The sequence below is a fragment of the Anomaloglossus baeobatrachus genome, chromosome 4 (genome assembly GCF_048569485.1).
Source record: "Anomaloglossus baeobatrachus isolate aAnoBae1 chromosome 4, aAnoBae1.hap1, whole genome shotgun sequence".
Lineage (NCBI taxonomy): Eukaryota > Metazoa > Chordata > Amphibia > Anura > Aromobatidae > Anomaloglossus > Anomaloglossus baeobatrachus.
In genome coordinates this window covers 280,388,338-280,415,783 of record NC_134356.1, presented here as the reverse complement: position 1 = coordinate 280,415,783, position 27,446 = coordinate 280,388,338, and the positions used below count along the sequence as shown (strand labels likewise).

At 41.8% G+C, this 27,446-nt stretch overlaps 1 protein-coding gene across 3 annotated transcripts in view; it reads right to left on the bottom strand.

Annotated features, from left to right (window-relative positions):
- The window catches only part of RAB3IP (RAB3A interacting protein), a 131,602-nt gene that overhangs the window by 82,203 nt on the left and 21,953 nt on the right, over positions 1–27,446 (bottom strand). For all 3 annotated transcript variants that reach the window (XM_075344882.1, XM_075344880.1, XM_075344881.1), the window contains exons 2-4: positions 11,857–12,120; positions 2,226–2,481; positions 1,222–1,317 (exon numbers count right to left, since the gene is read on the bottom strand). In XM_075344882.1, the coding sequence (XP_075200997.1) occupies positions 1,222–1,317; positions 2,226–2,481; positions 11,857–12,098 (594 nt within the window). In that variant the 5' untranslated portion in view covers positions 12,099–12,120. The remainder of the gene's footprint in view (positions 1–1,221; positions 1,318–2,225; positions 2,482–11,856; positions 12,121–27,446) is intronic.

Genomic DNA, 27,446 nt, shown 5'->3' with positions numbered 1-27,446 from the left:
AGACACAGCTATTGGAAAATAAAATTCTTCGAGCAGCTGTTTATGTGGACCCAAGTCATACTGCTTGATGATCAACAGCTTACTAAAGGAAAAGAAGCTTTGAGTGAGGTAGCAGTTAGGATGAGCAGCTACAGGACTGCCAGGCGCAAGAGGACTTAGGGCCTGACAGTGCTACTGCTGCCATATCTTCATCCTCATCAAATGAGGAGTTTAACTTTGACAAGTATTTGGATCACATGGAGCAGCAAGGAAAAAGATTTCACTCCGTCTCCTATGGCAGCAGATTGACGAGATTTCAGTAAAATTTTTCACTTGCTCTCAAAGATAGAAAAATTCAACCGTTCATCAAAACTGACTGTGCATGAGGCAATTCCTTTATACCCGGAAATTGTTAGAGATGTTGCCCATGTGGTTACGGCTTTGCCTCAAACCCAAGTTAGTGTAGAGAGGTTGTTCTCTAGCCTTAAAATTATTAGGTCAGATTTGAGGTCATCTGCGAAGGAGGATCTGATGGAAGCAATTCTATTTCTTAGAACAAATTCATAGACTGCACAAAAATTTAGTATGTTTTTGTTGAAAACGGTTTTTTGCCACTTACATAGTGTTATATATAACACTATGTAATACACTATGTAAGTGGCAAAAAACAGTTTAACAAAAACATACTAAATAACATTTAGTATATTGCTTATATTTAAGTGAAAAATTTATTGTAGTACAATGTGAACATTAGACATTTATTTTGAATGATACAATAATCAAGCTATTTAGATAGAGCAAAATATATTTATTGGCATACTTTAGAACATAAAAACTAATAAATTGAAATATGTTTATATATATATAATATATATATATATATATATATATATATATATATATATATATATATATATATATATATATATATATATATATATATTACATGCACAAGATATATGTAATCTACTGTATATTACATATTTCCAATCTATTACAGTGTTCTAAAGTTGTATTCCAATAAATATATTATGTTCAATCTAAATATCTTGATTATTGTATCATAGAAATGATTAAAATGTCCGATGTTCAATAAATTTTTCACTTAACTATAGGCAATATATGTGGGAGTCGGAGCAAAGGAAATTGAGGAGTCGGAGTCGAAGGTTTGGCTTACCGACTCCACAGCCCCACTAGCTTTAAATTAAATTTTGTCCTAAAGTTACACATTCAGCTACATACCTCAAAAAGACTGGCTGTCAGCTCCTCCAGTTCCAGCCCAAGTTGGTCCCGTACTTTAGAAAGTCTTTCACATTCTTCATCTTTTAGTTTAAGCTCCTAGGAAGAACATTTGGAGGAGAGTGTTGAATTTCATTGATTTCTTGAAGCACCTCATTAACAAAAGTACATATTCTTGCTCATTAATCTCTTTAGGATGCATACAATTATGGCCTTGCTAAGCAGGGAATACTTTTATTATTTTTTTTTTTTTGAGTCAACGTTTAGACATAACATTTTGAATCACTAAAGTACGAGGGATTGTTTTTTTCAAAAAACAAAAGTTTAGTACTTTTTTTTTTTTAAAAAAACACACCTAAAATTATATTATGAAAAACTGTTCTCTCTCTTAACTCCTTTATCACCCGATGATTTTCCAGTTTTCATTTTTACTTTCCCCTTGTTCCAAAAGCCATAACTTTAAATTTTCCATAAATTTTGAGATTATGGGCGGGTACTTTGATGACGCTGCTGATGACAATCACAGCGCCGCCCATAATCTCACGCCTGTGCAATCACCTCACCAGCGGTCACGCTTTACACAGTGCTGTCCCGCGATAGTGCCACTGGGCATGCGCGAGACCTCGGGAGCACTGGGCGGCATCCTCATGAATGGAAATGAGCAATGAGGGACGGCGTAAAGCGGCAGGAGGCGAATAACGGACGCAAGACAGCCTGCCCCCGTGACCATAAAAAAAATTTGCATACAAAAAGGTAAGACTTTATATAAAGTTTTTTTATTTAGGTCTCAAAAGGGGGCACAATAACAGGATTTTTTTCTACAATGCAGCCCAGGAGCTGCACAAGGGGAATCTTAGGTTTATTGAGAAATTTCTGCTGACAGGTTCCCTTTAATGTATATTATGAATATGTTTTTGCAATGAAGTATCTAGACACAGATCTAGATGAGCAAGGCCAATGAGCACACAAGTATTACTAAATTGTAAAAAAGTACAGATTAAGATTACTCTCTGCGCTTTAGCAAGTTCCTCCTTAAGCCGCTCATTTCCTTTTTCTCGGACTTCTAGTACAGATGGGCTCCGTAAACGGTACAGGCTGTCTGTACTCCTGTTAAGGATATCATCTGGTCCGTCCACTGCATCTATCACTGCTCCCTGCAAAAATTCCCGTTCTGCTCGATTGCTGTCCTTCCTTCGGCCACGTTTGGGAGAACATGTCTGACATCCGGAGGTAGAACAAGAAAAAGTGTCTGTTTGGCTGGTGCTGTAAATGATCAAAGATTTGCATGTCAGTAATGTTTTACAAAAACTCAAAAAAAAAAAAAAAAAAAAGTATTTTATTTAATTTTTTACATGCAGAACAACAGACAACTGTTAAGAATATGGAGAAAATATTTTTTCCTCACTGAGATGTAATCCCAGGCATGATTTTATCAGGTACGGCCAACACCACTCATGGGTGTTGGGAAATGTGAATTTAGATCACTCATATTTGATAAAAAATTTTTATTGGAAATCTCTAGAGCTTAATTTACAGGACACGTAAAACTTCCCATTACAAATTCTAGAAATATAAAGTAAAGCAATGCTGGAGCAACTTTTTACCAAAATTAAAAATTACAAACGTCACTCCCTAAGGGTACGTGCAGTAAGTGTTTTGTGCACAGCACTTTTGTCTTTTTTTGCTGCGTCGTACAGTATAAGCACAGTGGATGGGACTTCAAGAAATCCCATGCCCAGTGTGCTTTTTACTCAGACATGCGGCTCGGCTTTCTGAGCCTCAGCAGGTCAATTTATGCTGTAGAGAAGGGAGTGTTCTCTGCAGGGAGAAACAGTCTGCAGCACACCGGACCCCGATTGTAGGCACAGGCTGCTTAGGTCTCCTGCGGAGAGCACTCGCTGCGTCCAGGACATAGCATGACTATCATGTGTACCCACCGTTACATGTGGATGGGGCAGCATGTATTAGCTGTCAGGGACCCATTAAGACTTTTTCATTTACAGCTAATAAAAGTTAATGGGACCAATTCAAAGCTTTTATGCTACAAAAGTTGAATAAACAAAAAACACCCTTTTGAAAAGCCTCCAAATTTCTGTTGCGCAAAAATTTAGCAACTTGCCATTTTCATGTTACTTTTAATAAGCTCTTATGAAATGGGTGGAACTGGGGAGGGGGCCAAACCCACCCTCTCAATTTAAGGAAAGTGCAGGTGTATTTTACGCCAGAAAGGCTTCCCCAGTCTATGACTGAAGACACATTCCTAGTGTAGCGCATGAAGGTGCACATCACTTAGAAGGGGTGACAAATTCATCAAGTTGCTTGCACCACTTAATGAATTTGGTGCTGTGTATTTTGTTGAGGTACATGTGACTTAGAAAAGGCGCCAGGTTCATTAAGACTTGAGTATCAAAAACTTGTTTTCCAACATTCTTAATGAACTGGCCCCATTCTGGGTATATTACAATATACTTCATGGATACCACCGAGTGTCAGCTTTCTTTGTACACTGTATATTGATAGAAAGCTGCTAATCTGTGGTGGGGGTGGTGTTACACAGAGCTTATGAATATAGAGGACTACCTAGCAGGAGGTTTACTAAACCTTTGGTGCTAATCTGCTGCTGATGGGTTAAACTGGAAAAAGGTGTACTGGTTTTACGCTGCTGTGGAAAATGATCCATGAAGTCAAGGACATACACAAACATGCGGTTTATTCTACACCTTTCAAAGCATTCCCTCTTCAGGGAAAAAAAAACCAAAAACAAACAAAAAAAACAAAACACAATCTTGAAGAGTGTCCTGGACTCCATGTCCACAGATCATCTCTCAAAAGCAGCAAAGAATCAGCACACATTTTTTCCAGCTTAACCCTTCCTCTCCACGTTAGTCTGCAGACGTATTCCATACTCCTAGTGTTGTGTATCCCCCAACCCCATCAGGTGAACTTAGCACTATTCTTAGCACTCTGGCTGTAACCAGTTAAGACTATTGTGCCTTTTAGCTCCTCCACTATACTCTATGTCCTGCTGATAAAATAGTGATTTTATGGAATCTGCAAGTCACAGCCCAAATAAATGATGTTGCTGGAATCACACTCTCAGCCCCTACATCATGCTGCTCTCAGATTACATATCAACCTGTCGACAGATTCTCTAATGACCAAGCCCCATTGTTCAAATCTGACGTGCCACTTTAGATAAACCATTTGGATTGGTGTGACGAATAAATAACTTTTTCCATATGTTTACTTTACACCAGCATCATTTGCTTGGGGGCTTGTAGTTTGTGGGTTGATTTGAAGATTTTATGGGAATACATAGAATTTTTTGATAGCTTTCAGTATAAGGTTCACATTTATCCTGTGCTCTACGATGAGCACTTACAGAGAATCTTTTTAAATCACCAAAAAAATGCAATTCATACAAAAAACATTCACTAATGAGGCAGACAGAGTAACACATATTACAGCAATGTGAGTACAGAACTCCCAAGAAAGTTGAGCATTTATTTTCAAGGCTAATGGTTAGAAAGGGTTTTTTTTTTTTTGGTTTTTTTTTTTTTTTATATAAATAGACCCATTATGTCAAATATCAATCATCAAAACACAAGCTGCTGTGTAGGCAAGGACAAAAAAAAAAAATTAAAAATAAAAATGGGATAAAAGAAAAATACAACAGTAGAAAGAAAACCATTAAGGCAGGGGTCTCAAACACGCGGCCCCCAGGCCCCGTGCCCCTGTAATTATCGCAGCCGGTGCAGGGGCCGCAGCCACTGTCTGCACTTTGTTAGATGAATGTTTTGTTGGCGCTGATCTGAGTCAAGGACTCTGCACGCGCAGCGGCGGCAAATCAATCATCTGACATCACTGACAGTGGCTGCGGCCCCTGCACCTGCCGCAATAGTGAACAGGGGCACGGGCCTGGGGGACACACGAAGCAGAGATGAGGCAGTCGAGGAGAATGGTGTGTGTGTGTGTGTGTGTGTGTGTGTGTGTGGCACATTAACCCCTTAGCGACCTATGACTTATTGGTTACGTTATGGCTCCCTGGTACTTAAGGACCCATGACGTACCCAGTACGTCATGGCGAGATCGCGGCCCCGGAGCCCCGGTGGCTGTAATTGCTTTGCATTGCAAATACCTTAGATTCGGGGAGGAGGGGACCTCAGGAGGGGTGGTATCTCCTCCCTGGACCTACGGAGGCTGTAATTGGCTGACGAATGCCGCTCAGCCAATCACGACCACTAATGTTTTAGCCATGGAAAACGGTTGAAACATTGAAATCCAGCCATATCAGTGCAGCTGTAGCACCGATCATTGGCTGGAGCTGGGTGACCTCAGTTTCACTAGCCCCCAGTTCTGTTTAGAGAGACCGGCCTTGTGACAGATCTCTCCAATCACTGTGGATCTGGGGCCGGAGACCGCTCGACTCAGCTTCACTCCGGCATCTGTGGAAGGTGAAGGGAGCGATCGGTAAGTTATAGCGCCGCCGCCGCCACTGCCCCCCCCCCCCCCCCATTACTACAGGATGGGGACATTACTATAGAATAGAGACAAGGTGGGCACATGACTACAGAATGGGGACATTACAAAGATGGGCATAATACTATTGGATGGGGACATTACTATAGGATAGGGATAAGGCTGGGCACATTACTACATTACTATAGAATGGGACAACTATATGATGGGGACAGTACGACAGGATAGGGAGATTGCTTCAAGGGTTCAAGGGGACAAAGATGGGGAACATTACTAAAAGATGTTTGCCAAAAAATAATACTAATACTAATACATATACATATACATATATTATATTAATGTGCACATTCTTTATATAAAAGAGTGAAAAATGTTCAAAATCAGTGATCCAAAAAGGTGTGTAAAAAAAATATGGTACCAATAAAAAGGTCACTTTGTCCTGCAAAGAATGCAGTCCATACACCCAGCAGAGTTTGAGAAAAGCTTGTCATATATGGTCCAGCCATCGATTTAATAGGGTATTCAAAAGCAGCTGCATGAACCAGTCGGTGAGAATTTATACAGGTACTGGGGACGAGAACTGGAAGTAAATTTTATGAAGGGCAGAAAGGGACTAGATTAGATCAGGGCAGTGAATGGATAGGCTAGTCTAAAGAAATGCGTTTTTAGGGCCCGCTTAAAAGGTGTGGATGTTGGGAATTAATCGGATCGCTCTTGGTAGTGTGTTCCAGAGCATAGGCGCAGCTCGTGAGAAATCTTAAAGACGGGAGTGGGAGGTTTGAATTGTTGAGCATGTCAGTCTTAAGTCATTATGTCAGTTGCACTGCGATTCAGATTCACTTCATCTGCACTTTAAAGTTGTGCATGAGGTCATTCTAATTAGCAATAAGTATTTTTCTGCTATGATCATAAATATATAGAATATCAATTACTAAAAAACATGTTTATTTCTTATTATCGCATTCATTTGCAGACAGATTCTTTGCCTCAATCTTCAGTCTTAATATCTTCTCCTCCCATCAGCTTTTCTCCCTCCATTCTTTTCCCTCCATTTAACATCCAATACACTAGTCTCTTTACATCTATTTAAAATCCTTACTATTAAGAGTTGAGACACTGCGGTTGGTGCGCATCCTCTGTTACACGGTCCCCCAAGGTTCTTCGGTATAGTGTGCTATGGGGCGCCTGTACATGTGATGTCTCCAATAGGCGGCATACGCTTTGATCTCCAGATGTCCATGGGCCATTCCATGAATGTGGATGATGTGAGGCGCATGCACTATACAACACAGGAAGCAGAAGCTCCCCTCCATTGTTTGACACACTACGATTTACATCATATACACACCCATTAACTGACTTTTGCTTATTTTAAACTAATATACATAACCATTTCCTCCCCACCATACTAAACACATGACTCCTGAAGAAGCAGTGAAATGTGCGTTGGGACGGCAGGGGTATTACAAATATCAGCGTTTTCACTTGTAAGTGTATCTGAATATGTTAACTATTACCAACCTGCTTTTTAAAATAAAATTGCATGCTATAGTTATAAAGAACTACCAGTCAGTATTCTATAAGAAACTGTGAAGCTAGAGTTGAGTGAGTACCTAACTATTCGTACTCACTATACTCATAACGCATACTGTCTAATACTCGCGTATTTGTTCCGAATAGCGTGTGCAATGCAAGTCAATTGAGAAAAACTTGCAATGTAACGTGTAAGGGTTCGGTTACACTAGCAATTGACCCTCTGCTGAGAGCGTCAGCCGAGAGCCATGCGACTGATGTAATCTTGCGATCACATCAAAGGTGGGTGTGGAGAAGAGGGAGGGAACATTTTCTCCCCATCTCCTCCGCTGCATGTCTCTGCGTATATCGCACTGCACTCCCATAAACTTGTATGGGGGTGCGTGAGCTGATACTCTCTGCCAAACGCAGCATGCTGCGATTCCTTCCACATGCCGCTATGGCATGAGAACTCAATCGCAGAAGGACACTGCCCAATAGTATTGCACTAGAGAGAGGAATCTGTTTTATCAGATTGCACTCACCCGTGCAAGACGCAAGTGGAACCGAACCCTCACACAAATTCCACACTAATTGTGAGAGTAGCGAAAAGTGCGGATTTCGGGTTACTCTTTACATTGCAAGTTTTTCTTCACTGACTTGCATCTAAACCGCAGCCACTGTTTTAATAATTGAGATTTGACATGGTGTGTGACTATTAACCCCTTCTCTCTCGGCCACTAAAACACCCTTCTGACCAGGCCACTTTTTATGATTGTCACTTTGACAGGTTATAAATCTTGTAACGCTTCAACGGATCCTGGTGATTCAGAGATTGTTTTTTCGTGACATATTGTTCATGATATTTGTAAAATTTAGTAAAATTTATCGTTGGTGAAAATTTTGCAATTTTGAAACATTAAATTTTATGGCAATAAATCCAAGTGTAAAGCCTGCTTTACACGGTACAATTACGCATACGATATCGTATGCGATCGTAACCGCCCCCATCGTATGTGCGGCACTATCAATTTGTTGACCGTGTCGCACAAACTATTATTTCCAGTCACACGTACTTACCCTTCCATACGACCTCGCAGTGGGCAGCGAACATCCACTTCCTGGAGTGGGAGGGACATTCGGCGTCACAGCGACGTCACGCTGCAACCGGCCAATAGAAGCGGAGGGGCGGAGGTGAGCGGGACGTAAACATCCCGCCGACCTCATAGCTTCCGCATAGCCGGCAGGAGCTGCGGGACGCAGGTAAGCTGTGTTCATCGTTCCCCGGGGTGTCACACACTGCGACGTGTGCTACTCGGGAACATCGAACAACCCGACGTACAATTTTTAGCTTTTGAACGACGTGTATGCGATGAACGGTTTTTCGTTCAATCGCACGGAGGTTTTACACGCTACAATATTAATTACGATGCCGGATGTGCGTCACTTACGATGTGACCCCGCCGACACATCGTAAGATTTATTGTAGCGTGTAAAGCCAGCTTTACGTGTCACAAAATAGATACTAAATAACATTTCTCATGTCTACTTTACACCAGCGCAATTTTAGAAAAAAACTTTTTTTTGTTAGGAAGTTAGAAAGGTTCAAGTTCATCAGCAATTTTTCCAACAAAATTTACAAAATCTTTTTTTTTTTTATTTTAGGAACCAAAATCACATTTGAAGTGACTTTGAGAGGCCTAGGTGACAGAAAACACCCAAACATGACACCATTCTAAAACTGCACCCCTCATACCCACATCCTAGAAGTTAATTAACCCATTAAGGTCTTCACAAGAACCAAAGCAATGTGGAAAGAAATAATGAAATAAAAAAAAAAAAAAAAAAATTTAAACAAAAAACACCAAACAAAAATGTTACTAAAGTAACATTTTTGTGTTTGGTGTTTTTTGTTTAAATTTTTTTTTTTGCTAAAGCCATAAAAGTTTGCATTTTCACAAGGGTATCAGGAAAAATGCACCAAAAAATGTAGTGTAATTTGTCTCGAGTACGCCCATACTTCACGTGTGGTGGAAATTATTTCTTTGGGCGCACGGCAAAGCTCGGAAGGGAAGGAGCGCCATTCGAATTTTTGAAAGCAAGATTAGTTTGAATCATTATCGGATGCCATGTCGCTTTTGGAGACCCCCTGAGGTGCCTAAACAGTGGCACTCCCCCACAAGTGACCCCATTTTGGAAACTAGACCCCTCAAGGAATATATCAAGATGTTTGGTGAGCACCTTGAACCCCCAGGGGCTTCATAGAAGTTTATAACGTGGACCCGTGAAAATAAATTTTTTTTTTTTTCTTTAAAAACACAAATTTTTGCTTCAACCAGATCGCTTTTTATTTTATTTTTTTCACAAGAGTATTATGAAAAAATGCACCAAAAATGTATTGTGCAATTTCTCCCGAGTATGCAGATACCTCATTTGTGGTGGAAATCAACTGTTTGGCCGCACCACAGTGCTCAGAGGGGAAGGGCCATTTGATATTTGCAGCACAGATTTTCCTAGAATAGTTTGCAGACTCCATTTGCAGAGCCTTTAAATGCCAAAACAGAAGAAATCCCCTCAAGTGACCAAATTTTGGCAACACACCTCTGGGAATTCATCTACGGGTGTAGGGATTAGTCTCTGGAAAACATCCATGGTGTCAAACATTGTGAACGCTGCAGAATTAAAAATTGCAAATAAGCTCTTGTGCCTAGTACATTGTGCCTAAAGGCCCCTTTACACACTGCAACATCGCTACAGATATCGCTGTAACGTCACCGGTTTTGTGACGTAATAGCGACCTCCCTAAAGTCTCTAAACATTAGCTGGTGAGCTGTCAAACAGGCAGATCTGGCCAGCGACGCAGCAGCGATACGGACCTGCAGAACGACCTGGCTGGTCGTTGGGGACGTGTCACATAGCAGCTATTTGACGTCTCACACTTATGTTCGGGGTGTGGTGTTGAGCGCTGAAGCCACCTAGGTGTCCTTTTTACACGCCCCCCTCTGCTCCGATTGGTGATCACTAGTGCGTTCTTATTGGTGACCCCGAGCTTGGAAAGATTGGCAAAAGTCACACTTGTATATCCTTTGTTCCTGAGCTTCTGTTGCTTAGCGGATCTTTGTAGAGTTCTCTGTGCGGCGCCTCCACACTGGTTTATCTATACAGCATCAATACAGCTTCTATACAATACAATATGCCTAATCAGAACACAACAGCGCCCACCAATCGGAGGTAAGGGGGCGGGAAAGGGAACGCTATAGAACCCAGCCCATAGGCGTGCTAAGTCGCTAACGATGTCGTTGTAATGGTGTCAAAACACACCGATGCATGCTGCGCAGTGGTTAACAAAGGGCCAAAAAAAATGTTCCTGAATGATTTGTAGCGATCAGCAACCTCATAGCGGTGGCCAGGTCGCTGATGCGTGTCACACACTGCAATGTCGCTGGGGAGGTCGCCATTACGTCAGAAAACCGGTGACTGTTACAGCGATGTCGCTAGCGATGTTGCAGTGTGTAAAGGAGCCTTAAAGCTCACAGTGGGCAGTCATTGTTCTATGGTCCAGGGCTGTCACTTCAGATGTAGGAGAGCTGGAATCGTCCCGTGACCTTGTGTGGATTATGTCGGACCTGGGTGCTTTTGAAGTTAAGTGGAAAAAGAGTGGGTTTTTTTGTATTTTATTTCAAATAAAAGATTTTTTCCGGTATTTGTTTTTCTTTACACTTACAGATTAGTAACGGGGGGAGGGGGGGGGGATGGGAGTCTCAGATGCCTACTAATACTAATCTAATCCTTAGTGGAAGCTGTGAGCTCTCATTAACCCCTTAATACCTTGATTGCTACCACACCAGGGCCATCGAGAAGAGCTGGGCAAAGTTCCGGTATTGTCACATCTAATTGACGTGACAAACCTGGGCGGCTGCAGCTATGGTTAGGCTGGAGGGGCCCAATAAGTATGAGTCTCTCCAGCCTGAGCATAGCAGCCCTCAGCTGTGGAGCTTTACCATGGCTGGGTATTAAAATGGAGGTGGACCGCAAGCTTTTTTTTTTTTTTTTTTTGCATAAATTAAAGTGCATGCGGTTCCTCTTATTTTGATACACAACCAAGATAAATACACAGCCCGGGGTTGCAACCCGTAGCTGTACGCTGTATTTGTGCTGTGTATCATAACATGGGGGGACCCTACGCCAATTTACTTTTATATCACAATAGTGACACGTAAATGGGGTCTGTGATCGCAAGCAGTCACACAGGTTGGGTGAAAGTCTGACTGGAAACAATCCCAGACACCAGGACTGCTGGTGGGCAAGAGAAGCAATGAATATGTATAATGCTAATAAGAGGCCCTGGAAGAAGAGGAAGCAGTTACAACTGCGAGAGAAACTAAGTATAGCGTGATTTTTTTTTTTTTTTTTAAATTCTTTCCTAAATTGCTGGATCTAGATCATGGACCAGAATTCCCTGAGCTCCAGGCCCAGCACCCAGACACTTTTGAAACTGCGCAGATCCGGACTTCTACAGTCCAGGTCCTCCCATCACTAGAAGCCCTGTAAACAAAAAGGCAAGGGCCAGCAGAGGAATGAATGCATATTACAAGACTGCAACAACATAGCCTGAAAACCAAGAAATCCGTTAATCCATTATCTCACCTTATCCCTTTAACATCCCGACAGTTTAAATGTCTTGGAGATGAATACACAGGCTGTGTTGGTAGATCTGATGCATTTAATGTGTTTGGTTGGATAGGACTTGAACCGACACTTAAATGCCTGTAGATAACGTTAGGCGAGGTAGTAGTTTCCTGAGGTTTTATATCGATGACGCCAACATCTGGAGTTGTGGGTGAAGCAAGATTTACTTCATGAAAACCTTCGAGGGGGTCGCTAGCCATAGTAAACACATCATATAGGGACCTAGGGAAATAAAAAAATAAATCAATAGCTGCTACAGATTGTTTATTTTAATTAACTGTGATCATATAGATTAGTGTTTCTCAATAGCGCCCACTGTGGTCCAAATCTATGGCTCAATATGCCAAAAAATAATAAAAAAAAAAAAATATACCACCACACAGGGCAATAATGTCAATATGGTGAGCCCGGGATTGCAGTAGGCCTCCAAACTTTTTTTTCCCAGTCTGAAAGTACCAGTGCCATATTAGCAATACATAATGGTGTGATTTTTAATGAAGTAACAAAATGTAAACAAGAACTGATCACACAAACCAAAAAAAAAATACAAACATTTCTATTTTACAAGGGCAAAGGCTTATCAGCTTACTACTTTAGCCTGATTAACGGTAATGCTCTTTACTGAAGGCAGTTAGTGGGTTGCAAATCTCATCAACACTAACTGATTTTCAATGGAAAAGTACCAACATGGCCTCTTATAGTCACTGACAGAATACAACCAAATGTCAGACTAAACGCCAGCTATATTCACTTTGCAGAACATCTAAAGTAAATTACATTAAAAAAAATAAAATTATAAAATCTCTATATACAGTACAGACCAAACGTTTGGACACCGACTCCAAGAGTTCACATTGAAGGCATCAAAACTGAATTAACACATGTGGAATGAAATACTTAAAGTGTGAAACTGAAATATGTCTTATATTCTAGGTTCCTCAAAAGTAGCCACCTTTTGCTTTGATTACTGCTTTGCACACTCTTGGCATTCTCTTGATGAGCTTTGAGAGGTATTCACCGGAAATGGTTCTCACTTCACAGGGGTGCCCTGTCAGGTTTAATAAGTGGGATTTCTTGCCTTATACATGGGGTTGGGACTATCAGTTGTGTTGTGTAGAAGTCTGGTGGATACACAGCTGATCGTCCTACTGAACAGACCGTTACAATTTGTATTCTGGGAAGAAAAAAAAAAAAAAAAAAAAAAAAAGCAGCTAAGAAAAACGAGCGGCCATCATTACTTTAAGAAATGAAGGTCAGTCAGTCCGAAAAATTGGGAAAACTTTGAAAGTTTCCAAGTGCAGTGGCAAAAACCAAACGCTACAAAGACACTGGCTCACATGAGGTCCGCCCGAGGAAAGGAAGACCAAGAAACACCTCTGCTGCGGAGGATAAGTTTATCCGAGTCACCAGCCTCAGAAATCGCAGGTTACCAGTAGCTCAGATTAGACACCAGGTCAATGCCACACACAGTTCTAGCAGCAGACACCTCTCTAGAACAACTGTTAAGAGGAAACTCTGTGCAGCAGGCTTTCATGGTAAAATAGCTGCTAGGAAACCACTGCTAAGGACAGCAAACAAACAGGAGACTTATTTGGGCTAAAGAACACAAGGAATGGACATTAGACCAGTGGGAATCTGTGCTTTGATCTGACGAGTCCAAATTTGAGATCTTTGGATCTAACCACCGTGTCTTTGTGTGACGCAGAAAAGGTGAACAGATGGACTCTACATGCCTGGTTCCCACTGTGAAGCATGGAGGAGGTGTGATTATGTGGGGGTGCTTTGCTGGGGATTTAATCAAAATTGAAGGCATACTGAACCGGCATGGCTACCACAGCATCTTGCAGCGGCATGCTATTCCATCCGGTTTGCGTTTAGTTAGACCATCATTTATTTTTCAACAGGACAATGACCCCAAACACCTCCAGGCTGTGTAAGGGCTATTTGGCTAAGAAGGAGAGTGATGGGGTGCTACGCCAGATGACCTGGCCTCCACAGTAACCAGACCTGAACCCAGTCAAGTTGGTTTGGGGTGAGCTGGACCGCAGAGTGAAGGCAAAAGGGCCAACAAGTGCTAAGCATCTCTGGGAACTCCTTCAAGACTGTTGGAAAACCATTTCCGGTGACTAGCTCTTGAAGCTCATCAAGAGAATGACAAGAGTGTGCAAAGCAGTAATCAAAGCAAAAAGGTGGCTACTTTGAAGAACCTAGAATATAAGACATATCAGTTGTTTCACACTTTGTTGATAAGTATTTCATTCCACATGTGTTAATTCATAGTTTTGATGCCTTCAATGTGAATCTACAATTTTCAGAGTCATGAAAATAAAGAAACCTCTTTGAATGAGAAGGTGTGTCCAAACTTTTGGTCTGTACTGTATAACGGTATCATTTTGTTGAACTTCTACAACATACATGCCCATATAGTGGGCTTAGGAGGGATAATTCTACTGACAGACTGCCTTTAATATATATTTTACTTTAGTTTGAGGAGAAAGCTAACGACAAATGCTGGGTAAATGTTGCTTTAATACAGACAGCAATACGATTGAATGTAACCTGCTGTATGGCGAGCTTTTGGGAAATGGGCTTCTCGTGTTGCAGTAAATTACTTTTGATAATTATCCTTGCAATAGAAAAGCAAGAAATGGTCATGGCCACGGGTAAAATTACATGGTACTAAAGCTTCTCATGCATCTTTAATACCTTTCAAGTGGGAAGATCTAACCAGAAATACAAAAGGCATGCGGACATTGCACAACAGTTGCCAAAAAGAAAAATGGACTTTTAACATTGACAGCACCAATCTGAAAGGAGACTGCAATGCACATATCCATATAGCTGTATCACTTCAGACGTTTACCCAAAATAATGCTACCAATAGCAAATGTGTTAGAAAGAGGGCTCCCGCTAGCACCCCATGCCATCCACCCCCACCATCAGTAGGTGCACAATGGCTGTCATGGCAGTTAGGGCCTAATGAAGCACAACACTTGTGCACCACCATATTGGAACTGCTAGAATATTTGTGGGATGCCCTTGTGGTAACGAGGTGTCACAAAAATAAGGTAACAACAAGGTAACAGCTCGGGTCCTACATGACTGTGCCAGTCACTACACACACTAGCACACCAGGACATTTAGGCCTAAGCCACACGGCGAGAAAATCGGTGCGAGTGGAGTGCGATAAAACATCGCATTCCCCTCGGACCAATTCTAGCCTGTGTGTCAGCACACATGAGCGATTTTTTTCTCAGCCCTAATCGGACCGAGAAAACAATTGCAGCATGCTGCGACTGTAAGATGAGACTCTCTCTCTCGCACCCATTCAAGTGAATGGGATGAGAGGAGAAGAGGGGAGGGGAAAAAAAAAAAACCCGCACTGCACTCGCGGTACACTGGTGTACTGCCAGTGCAGTGCGAGAATGGCAATAGTCGACTACAGAGGAGAGAGGGAGAGAAAGCCCTCCCTCCCCCCCTGAGAGCCAGCCCGCCCCTCGCAGCTGAGGTCTGCTCACATGATCGGACCTCAGATGCAGGCACACTCTTATGACACTCTGCTCCTGCTGTGCTGCCAGCGCCAGCCGAGTCTCATGCGAGCATCGCAGTAGTGCCCCGTATGGCCCCAGCCTTACACTCGCTGTACCTGGCTGGGAGCCTCACCTAGCCAGATGACAGGGCTGGGCACTGTTAGATAGCAGGCAGCCAACTGTGGAGGAAGAGACCAGACCTGGGGAGGAGAAAGAGACCTGGGGAGTGTGGCTAGTGAGCAGCCGGAGAAAGGAAGTGAAAGAGGAAGGTTGTGAGTTGAGGAGAGGAGTAGTAAGAAAGGTGTCAAGACAGACCACAGACTCTTGAGACACATAAAAAGCAGAAAAGGAACCGCAAAGACCTGAGTAGAAAGATCAGCCACTCAGAGGAGAAAAGTAGCTGGAGAGCGAGAGAGCAAGCTGCAAGGACAGATGGCTCCTCTGGGGTGGGGATCCAGAGCTCACAGTACTTTGCACGCACGGGTTGCAGATCCCAGAACAGACTAGGACAAGCCATCTGTTAACTCTGCCAGGCTGGAGGGAGAAGTTACCCTCTCCCTCATCTCCTCACCTGTGAGACGATCTCAGGATCAGATCGCAGTATGACGACACTGTTACGCTAACAGCAGAGACAAGTCTCATTAACATATCACAACGGATGCTCACGCCAATTTGAACACAGTCTTACCAATTTTGTGTAAGATACCTGCCATGTTCCACATCTTAAAGTTAATTTTATAATTAAAGACGTTATCCACTACTCTCATTTCCTTTTTAGCATCACTGTGTGTGCAGCTCTGATGTTTACATCACTTCTCCCCACGTTTACTGTGCTCTATTAGTACAAGTTCCATCATGCATTGCAGTGGCCTGTGGGAAAGCACTTAGCACACCCCCTCCATTCTCCAAACTTATTGCCATAGAAACAGCCCTGACAAAGTGTCAGAGCAGCCCAGGGTAGGTACCAGCCCCTCTGGCAGTTGCCAGATGACCACTACAGGGCTGTCACTGTCGTTTATGCATATTTTGGCGCTTTTCAGCCGTCCACATCAGTGATTGGATTACCTAAACCCTTTGCTTTTTGAAATGCAGATCGTAGCATTTCACTAGCAAAGTGTCGGACTTTGCTATTACTGCTGAATGAAACTATTAGCTCAGTTTATTGCAAGGAAAATGCATCCCAGCAAAGTCTATGAGAATTCTGACTTGTGGACATGTTCCAGAATTTTTACTTTTAGATTTTGGTGCAGAAAAAAAAAAAAAAAAAAAAGTTATGGCTCTTTGTTATTCGAAGCCAAATCCGTGTGAAGAGGTGGAATTCCTTTTCTCGGTGTATCCCTATGTACTGTGAGTGGGAGACATCATGGCAGCTAGTCTATACCAATTTGGTCCGAGACAACTAACAATTGCAGACACAGCCTGCAGAGGGCAAAACTGTTAAAAAAAAATTGTAGAAGCCATAACCAGAAAGTGTTATTTCTCATGTATACACATACGACAACCTGAAAATACATGCTTTTAGGCCTAAGCCACACAGCATGAAAAATTGGTGCGAGTGGAGTGTGATAAAAAATAAAAAAAAACCACGCATTCCACTCGGACCAATATTAGCCTGTGTGCCAGCACCCATGAGCTATTATTTTCTCAGCCCTAATCAGACCAAGAAAACAATTGCAGCATGCTGCGACTAATGCGATCCTTGTTCCTCTCGCACCCATTCAAGTGTATGTGGCGAGAGAAGAGAGAAGAAAAAAAAAAAATAAATAAATAAAAAAATAAATAAATAAATAAATCGTACTGGTGTACCGCGAGTGCAGGGCGAGAATGGCAGTAGCTGGCTACGGAGGAGAGAGGGAGATAAATCCATCCCTCCCCTCAGAGCCGGCCCGTCCCCTGCAGCTGAGGACTGCTCACATGATCGGACCTCAGTCGCAGGGACACTCACATGACACTCGGCTCTGCTGTACTGCCAGCGTGAGCCGAGTGTCATGCGAGGGGATCACAGTAATCCCTGTGTGGCCCCAGCCTAAATGCGATTCACAGCAGCCACTGTGCTACATCATACACAAGCTCATAAACCACAAGCTTTTTGATCTTTATACATACTACATACAATCAGTGCAGGATATACAAACTTACGGTACATTTTTTACATCAGAAAGTTTTCCCAACCTCTTAACATTGTAGAGGGGTACACAAGATCTGCTTACCCATTGTAGATCAAGAAACCAAGGCATCATCAGGACATTGAGGTTTTATCTTCACCTAGCTTTACCATTTTAAGATCTTGTTTGCTCATAAAATATATCATGGAGCATGACAAAATATTTGCACTTGGATTGACATGAGATAGTAAAAACACAAGATTATGTCACCAGATCCAACAACCTATAAGGCTATGTGCACACGCTGCGTTTGTGCGTTTTTGGCCGCTAAAAAACAAACAAAAACGCACCCGCGGCAAAAAAATGCAGCAAAAACCGCATGCGTTTTTAACTGCGATTTAGTGCGTTTTTGATCTCTGCGTTTTTCCAACTAATTGCATGGGGGGAAAATGCAGAAAAAACGCAGGAAAGAATTGACATGTCCATTTTTTTTTTTTTAAGCTCAAAAACGCAGCTTAAAAAAAAAAAAAAAAAAAGTTGTGTGCGGACAGCAAAAATGAAGACTCAGACTTTGCTGGGGAAGCAAAGTCATGCAGTTTTGAGGCCAAAAACGCACCCGAAAAACACACTGTGCACATAGCCTAACTGGGTCACTTACACCACAGCTCTTGGTCTGCTCCTATCAAAAGATGTTCTTGCTTTGGGGAATAAGTCAATCTAGAAGCAAGTTATAGTCCCCCCTCCAACAACATAGGCTTCTAGCCAGAGAAAAAAAAAAAAAACAAAAAAAAAAACAGACCCTGAAGAGACCATTAGTCAAATGAAAATGATCATTCGACAGAAACTAAAATATTCATGTGTACTATAGGCAATATTGGACCAAACCTAATGTTTATTCATTTATATAGCGCTATTAATTCCACAGCGCTATACATACATTGTGAGCCCCAATGGGGACAGTGTTGCCAATGTAGAGTCCTTATCAGTAGGTCTTTAAAGTGTGGGAGGAACCCATGCAAACACGGGGACTACTTTAGATGTTGTCCTTGGTGGGATTTAAACCCAGGACAGCAAGACTGCAGTGCTAACTGAGCCACCGTGCCGCCCTAGGGATAGAAATGTGACCAAAAATGGTTTAAATTTAGTATTCATGCATTTAGCGTTTTTATGTATAAGGGACATGTCTCATCTTTGTCAATTCCAGAGACAGGGCAGAAACATGAGCAAGATGGTGGAGGACCTGGCTGAGAACCTGAGACACTCAAAAAAAACCTTTATATATTCTCAATTTTTGTTTGCAAATGGGACAAACCACTGAAAAAGAATTAGAGGGGTTCTCCAGGCTTGGACTTGTGGCTGTCAGGATTTAGAGGTGCTGCAGATCAGGTGACCTCAAGTATACCATCTGCAATCTTCCAGTCGCATCTCAATAAATTAGAATATCAAAAAGTTTCATTTTATTTCAGTGATTAAATACAAAAAAGGGAAACAATAGAGAGTCATTACAAAGAGTGAGCAATTTCAAGTGTATTTCTGTAAATGTTGATTATGGCTTACAGACAATGAAAACCCAAAAGTCATTACCACAGAATATTAGAATAATTCCCACAAAACACCTCCACAAGGAGGGTAAGCCACAAAAGGTCATTGCTAAAGAAGCTGGCTGTTCACAGAGTGCTGGATCCAAGCATATTAATGGGAAGTTGAGTGGAAGGAAAAAAAAAAAAAAAAAAAAAAAAAAAAAGTGGTAGAAATAGGTGCACAAGCAACCGGGATAACCGCAGCCTTGATAGGATAGAATCTATGGAGAAATGGCAGAAAAAAGGTTCCCCTCCCGTGTCTTAGAGACTATGGGGTATTGTTAAGGCTAGGTTCACATTTCCGTTGTTTTGCATCAGTCACATGCGTTGCTTGACGCTTGTGACTGATGCGTTGTACAACGGATGACAAGAATTAGAATTCATGGTCGGACTCCGTTGTAAAAGAGAGCGATCAGCTGATCGTTCACAATAGCCGGCCGGCTTTTGAGAGCGAGCAGATTATCTCCCGGCGGCCGGCTCGTTTGGCCGCCGAGAATGTGTGCGAGGGGGCGGAGTGTAGGGGGGTGGAGCCGAGCAGGGCCATGGCGCTGAGGACGTCAGTGCCGGGGACTGCATGGCTGGGAACAGGTGAGGTGAGGTGAGGTGAGTGAGTACACACACACACCTGAAGAGTGCGGGAGGGGGCGGAGCCGAGCGGGGAAGTGTCTGGCTCCCTGCACACGTAGCCAGGGTAAATATCGGTAACTAAGCAAAGCACTTTGCTTGGTTACCCGATTTTTACCTTTGTTACCAGCGTACACCGCTTAGCGCTGGCTCCTTGCACACGTAGCCAGGGTAAATATTGGGTAACTAAGCAAAGGGCTTTGCTTAGTAACTCGATGTGTACCCTGGTTACGTGTGCAGAAAGCAGAGAGCATGTGCAGCGAAAGCCTACGGATTGCGCTGCTCAAAAAACGTTACAAGCTGCGTTCCTGCCGCCCGGTGGTCAGTCGTTCCATGACTGATCAGTCGGGCGGAGGATACAACGCAGCATCACTACTCACATTCCGCCGCTCATACAAGTCTATGGGAACAACAGAATCCGCCAAACGGATTCAGTTTACCAGAGCCGCGGATTGTGACCGATACAAAATGACGGAAATGTGAACCTAACCTAAGAGGGAGATAGAACACCAGACCCCACAATGCAGACAAGCTGAAGGCTGCTATCAAAGCAACCTGGGCTTCCATAACACCTCAGCAGTGTCACAGGCTGATCGCCTCCATGCCATGCCGCATTGCTGCAGTAATTCATGCAAAAGGATCCCCAACCAAGTATTGAGGCATTTACTGTACAGACTTCAGTAGGCCAACATTTCTGAGATTATAATCATTTTTTCAGTTGGTCTTATATAATAATCTAATTTTCTGACATAATGACTTTTGGGTTTTCATTGGCTGTAAGCCATAATCAACATTACCAGAAATAAACACTTGTAATAGATCCCTCTGTTTGTCATGACTATATATGTGTTTCCATTTTTTACTGAATTACTGAAATAAATTAACTTTTTGATGATATTCTAATTTATTGAGATGCACTTTTACATTGTCACACATGTGCCAGTGACTGCAGGTTTTTTTCCCCATCAAGACTGCACAAACTTTTTAAGTAACTTAAAACAAAAAGTGGAAAGTCAGGCTGCTTTCACATCCGTTTTTTTGCAGTGCGGCTCAATTCGGCTGTGAAACCTATGCAACGGATGCGGCGAAAACACCGCATCCTTTGCATACGTTTTTTACATGCGGCCCGTCCGGTTTTTGCCGCTTGTGGCATGCTACTGAGCATGCGCAGTGGCAAAAACCGCATGCGGTGGCCGGATGCGTTTTTTGCCGCATCTAGCCGCATTTGGCGTCCATAGGCAAGCATGGGAAAATGCGCCGCATCGGCAAAAAAAACCGTGCCAGGCAACGTTCCATCCGGCCGCCGCATTGGCTAAATCTGCCGCATGCGGCAAAAAAAAAAACAAAAAAACGGACGGAACGCAAGCCCATGCGGCACAATACAGCACTAATGTTAGTCTATGCAAAAAAAAAGGTTGCGTTTTTTTCTGCAAAGTGCCGGATTGTGCCGCACAGCAAAAACCGGAGGTGCGGAAGCAGCCTTATGCAGACATATGAAATTATCTGAAACTGGACAAATTCTGCAAGACGTTTGTGTGGGTACCCCTCCCTCCCCTCCCCCAAAAAAAACCAAAACATACTGATCGAGAATTTAGATTGTGAGCCCCAATCAGTGATGAGGTCTATAAATCACTAGGTAAATTTATGATACTATGTAAGTAGTATAATAAAATAAACTGCATTCACAGAATTCTTGGCAGGACAAAAGGTAAACATCTGCCTCCAGATCACAAAACGCAAATACTGCACCTAAAAGGGTCACATTATCAAGACTGGGTGTCCCAACCTAGAAGTCTGCTGAAGCAATATACACCAAATTCAATAAAGACTTAGCACAAACTGAGGCCTCCTTAAAGGGAACCTGTCAGGTGGAGTATGCGCCCACAGTCACAAGCAGTTCTAGGTGAATATTGCTAATCCCTGCCTAACCGTCCCTGTATACACTAGCATAGATACAGAGAGCTTTAGAAAAAGTATTACTAAAGATCTTTTACCATATGCTAATGAGTGCAGGGACTAGTCCCCTGGGCGTTATATCCCCAGACTAGTCCGCCCTCTTAGTACATCCCTGTGGGAGTACTATGTGCTAACATGCTATTCAATGTAGCGTCACGAGCGGTGCTGCGCATACCTGTGTTCGGGCTTCTGAATGCCGGACGCTTCCAGTCATGCGCAGTAGACCTCTGAAGCTGGGACGTGTACACCCGAGTTCACACTGCTCATGACCGGAAGTGCCCAGCATTCAGAAGCGCTGTCACAGCCAACACAAGTATGCCCTGCACCACTGGTGATGCTGCATTGAATAGCATGTTAGTATATTAACATACCCACAGGGGTGTACTAAGAGGGCGACTAGTCGGGTGATATTACACCCCGCTCTGATTAGCATACGGTAAAAGATCTTTATAAATACTTTTCCTATAGATCTCTTTATCTATGCTAGTGTATACAGGGACAGTTAGGCAGGGATTAGCAATATGCACCCAGAACTGCTCGTGGTTCTAGGTGCATATTGCACCTGACATGTTCCCTTTAAACACATCTGTGTTTCCAGTATGTTATAGCAGGTGATTTGGGTTTTTTTTTCCAGATACAACACGTACCCAGTATAACCTGTGGTGCTGCACATACTCCCATTCAAAACACACAAAAACACGTCCATTTTTTTTCCGGCAGCATAGACAACAAGGGCCAATACAAGTCTATCAGTCCTTCAAAAACACATACAGCACATGGATAGTTATCCATGTTCTGTACATGTTTAACACTGCAATGTATAGAAGAAGCTTTGTAATTTATTTATGCATTGTGAAAATCACTGATGAGAACTGATCGTAAAAACTGGCACCCGGATCCAAAACACTGATGACAGAGGTACCATTTTTACATGTGCTAAAACACAAGCGTGCGAAGTAGGCCTCACCGTATAAACCAAGCACAAAGGGATCTGGGATATGGCCCCTATAGAAAAAAAAAAGTGTGTGTGTGTGTGTGTGTGTGTGTGTGTGTGTGTGTGTGTGTGTGTGTGTGTCAGGGAATCGCTGCCTCTGTTGTGCAGAGACTGATATGGCCAAGACTGGCTTAGGCTACTTTCACACTTGCGTTCAGCGGAGTCACTATGGAGAATAGCGCAGTCTGTTAACGCACTGTGCTATTCTCCATAGACTTGTATGGACGACGCACTGTAACGCAAGTGTCAGCGTTGCATCTGCTGGACGACGCAGCGACGTTATTTTGACGCTGCGTCGGGCGCAAGGAACGCAGCATGTAACTTTTTTTGAGTAGCGCAATCTGTAGGATTTCCCTGCAAATGCTCTTTTTTTTTTAATTAAAAAAAAAAAAAAAGCATCAATCACAAACTTTATTTTGTCTCTCTGTGGCCGAGCGCTCAGTTGATCGTTCACAATAGTCTGCTGCCGGTAAAACTGTAAAGAAGAAAAAAAAAAAAAAAAAAAAAAACCTTTCCGTTTTGTACGATCCGTTGCATCCGTTGTGCCATTATATGCAATGCATCCGTTACACAACGCAATGCAACGGATGCCGTTCAACGCAAGTGTGAAACTAGCCTTAGGCACAGCGGTTTTTTTGATGCTGTGTTTTTGGCCGCAAAGAAAAACAAATGCACCCGCGGCAAAAACGCATGTGTTTTTACCGCGATTTGGAGCATTTCGCTTTGTTTTTGATCACTGAGTTTTGTGGCGTTTTTCCAATGCTTTGCGTGGGTGAAAAACGCAGGAACGAATTGACATGTCCATTTTTTTAGCTCAAAAACACAGCTGAAAAAAAAAAAAAAAAAAAGTGTGCGGACAGCAAAAATGAAAAGTCAGACTTTGCTGGGGAAGGAAAGTCATGCAGTTTTGAGCCCAAAAACGCACTTGAAAAATCGCTCAGTGCGCACAGCCTTAGTGCTCCGTTCTATTCACTGGTTTTGCATGCGCCACCTCGCTCACTAATTACTGACGGGCACTGGCTGCCCAAGCTTTCTCTGCACACAGTCACGTGCTGGATTACCTGCGGCAAACAGTACTAGGGAGCAAAACAGTGCAGCGAGTCTCTTGCTCATGTAAAGAGCACTGATCATCATACTTCGCATAGATTTCAATTAACTTCTAATTGTTTTAGCTTTTTAAAAAGTCAAAATTGGCAAAAATTGTTCCAAAAACTTTTGCAGACTTCATTTTTCAACATTTTTCTCCCCCTCACATTTCACAAATTTTCTAGAGTGCTCAAAATGGATAATTTATGGGGTTGCGGCGATTTGCAGAGAAAAAAAAAAGCAACCTTTTTTTGCCGCCGGTTGCGTTTTTTCCGCATAGACTTGCATTAGCGCGTGACGCATGGGCTTGCTTCATTGCATCATTTTTGCCGGATGCGGCATATTTAGCCCATGCGGCGGCCGGATGGAATGTTGCCTGGCACGTTTTTTTGTGCGGCGAAAACCCCCCCCCAAAAAACACCATCGCGCCGGATCCGGCGCAATTTACAATGCAAGCCTATGGACGCCGGATGCGGCGTCCTGCGGCAAAAACCACATCCAGCCGCCAGATGCATTTTTTTTGCACTGAGCATGCTCAGTATCAAGCCGCATCTGACAAAAAACGGACGGGCCGCATGGAAAAACTTATGCAACGGACCCGTTTTTTTGCGCCGCATCCGTTGCATAGGTTTTTGAGCCGGATTGAGCCGCACTGCTAAAACCGGATGTGTGAAAGCAGCCTAAAAAGGAAAATATCAAGGTTTAAAAAAAATAAAATAAAAATATCCTTGTGGTTATGACTGATCGATATGTTGTGATTTGGTGATTTCCACTCCAATGAGTAAAGAAGACAGATTAAAAGTTGATGTATTTTATATTGTTATAGTAGTTTAGTATGTAGTGGTTAAATTTAAAAGTAACATTCTATAACCCAGAATATTGACATGCGAGTTATTTACTAAAATCAGCAATGTATATTTTCATAACATGTCTGGTTATATTCATATTACTTTGTGTTAAAATTAATAAAAACATTTAAAAAAAAAAAAAAAAAAATAAATAAAATATCCCATTACATAAAAATAAAACTATACATTAACCCCTATGATTTTTTTCACTAGTATTATCCATTATAGGAAAAAAGTGACTAAAATCACTACAGAAGTCCTGGATGGAGAAAGATTTTCTAGATCTTGAACGTGTTCCTGGCAGTCACTGCCCTCTGAGGATACCGCACGATTCCTTTTTCTATACAATGATCCAATCCATCTTTCTGCCAAGCCGATTAAAGGAGAAGTAATGCAGTCTAAAAGCTTTATAAAAAAAAAAAAAAAAAAAAAGTATACAGCAAAGACTATCATGGATGCCAGGAGACAGTCAACGTCTAATTATTAAAGAGGCCCGGGTTACTCTCTGCAATAGCAAAACAATTCTGTGCCAGGCAAGATTCTTCAGAAAATGCACTAAGACGTCCAACGTAAACAAATAGATTTATTTTTACATGCGACTTTAATATTTTATGTATAGGTATGCTGGGACAAAAAAAAAAAAAAAAAAAAGCCACAACATATGCACAAGTTTTTATGTGCATTTTTTTATGGTTACACAAAAGCTGCGTTTTTAGTAGCAAAAACAGCCTTTAGGTTTTTTTGCACTTTAAATATATATTTTTTTTTTTTCTACAATTGAAAAAAGTATTGTTGGGAATTAGGGTATGTGCGCACGTTGCTTTTTACCTGCTTTTTTGCCGCTTTTTCTTCTGCGCTGTTTAATGCCAAAATGGATGTGTTCTTCTATTCAAGCAAAGTCTATGGGAATTTGGGTTTCTTGTTCACACTATGTTGTTCAAAATGCTGCCTTTTTGTGGCAGAACTTTGGTCAAAAACTCAGCTTTGCAGTGCAAAACCCAAATGGCAAAAACAATTGACATGTTGCTTCTTTGAAAAGCTGAGTTTTTGACCAAAGTTCTGCCACAAAAAGGCAGCATTTTGAACAACATAGTGTGAACAAGAAACCCAAATTCCCATAGACTTTGCTTGAATAGAAGAACACATCCATTTTGGCATTAAACAGCGCAGAAGAAAAAGCAGCAAAAAGCAGGTAAAAAGCAGGTAAAAAGCAACGTGCGCACATGCCCTTAAAAGCAACTTTTTTTTTTTTTTTTTTAATGACAGAGGCTTTCCCACCACAGCATCACTGAAAATGTAAATAGGACTGATGGATGGTGTTCCTAAGCCCACTGGCTGCTTAAATTAACCCCTTCAGCCCCCGGGCATTGTGTTTTTCCGTTTTGTTTTTTTTTTGTCCCTCTCTTTCTTCCGAGAGCCGTAACTTTTTTATTTTCCCGTCAATCTTGCCATATGAGGGCTTGTTTTTTGCGGGACGAGTTGTACTTTTAAATAAATCCATAAGTTTCACCATATAGTATACTGGAAAACTGCAAAAAAAATTCCAAGTGCGGAAAAATTTCAAGAAAAGTGTGATCGCACAATAGCTTTTGGGATATTTTATTCACTGTTCACTATATGGTAAAACTGATGTATCATTGTGATGCCTGAGGTCGGTGCGAGTTTGTAGACACCAAACATGTGTTTTTTGATATCCATCTCTAAATCATGTGATATATGTTGTTTTGATATCATGTTAATAAAATTTATACACTTGTTTGAAATTTTGGTGTAAAGTGTTTCTCTGATGTACTACGTGGTTATGCAGGTCTAATGTAGGTTTATATGCTGAGTTTGGTGGACATGCTCATATAATATATGATATGGATTTCTATTTCCGCTTTTGGATTTATTTTCTGTTTTTTGGTTTGGAATCTCTCCAGCAACCATTGAATTTGGTTTTCCATCCCCCCCTCTCCCTCCTCTTCCCTATATGGGTGGTATGAGGACATGATCGGGTTCTCTTGGGGTATACCTATTGATGTGAAAACTGGCAAATTATCATTTGGAAAATGGCTCTAAATTCATTGCAGAATTTTGTGCTTTGAATTGTGTTACATGAAAGGGTTTTTTCAATATCTATGTATTTGTATGGCATGGCAATGTATGCACTATTTAATCTTGTCTTGTGATTTATTTATGTACCCCCTCTGGGTTTGCCACAGTATATCATACCATTGGCTTTATGAATTAACCTTTATTCTTGGGGTGCATATAATGATTCCTGTGTAACAAATGCATGCTCTGATTTTTTGGAAACCCAAAGTGGCTCTTTATGTGCACAACTCACATGCATCTGCATGGTGTGCTAAATTAATTACCAAACACTCTCTAGGGTTAGCTGGAGTACCAAATTTTGCATGATTATCCCGGACAACTTTTGGGATAATATTTATATGTCCTTTTACAGTATACTGTTGGTCTTATGATATCATCTCTGTTGCAAAATTTTGATGTAGGCATATATTTAACCCTTTTTTTGACCACTTTTTTATACCAAAAATCAAATACCACACTGTCCCAGGATTTTTTTCTGTGTTTTTAAGGGGTAATGATTTTATACTGTGTTTTTTGATATCCATCTCTAAATCATGTGATATATGTTGTTTTGATATCATGTTAATAAAATTTATACACTTGTTTGAAATTTTGGTGTAAAGTGTTTCTCTGATGTACTACGTGGTTATGCAGGTCTAATGTAGGTTTATATACCAAACATGTATAGGTTTACTTTTGTATTTAAGGGGGTTAAAAAAAATTCACAAGCTTGTCCAAAAAAAAAAAAA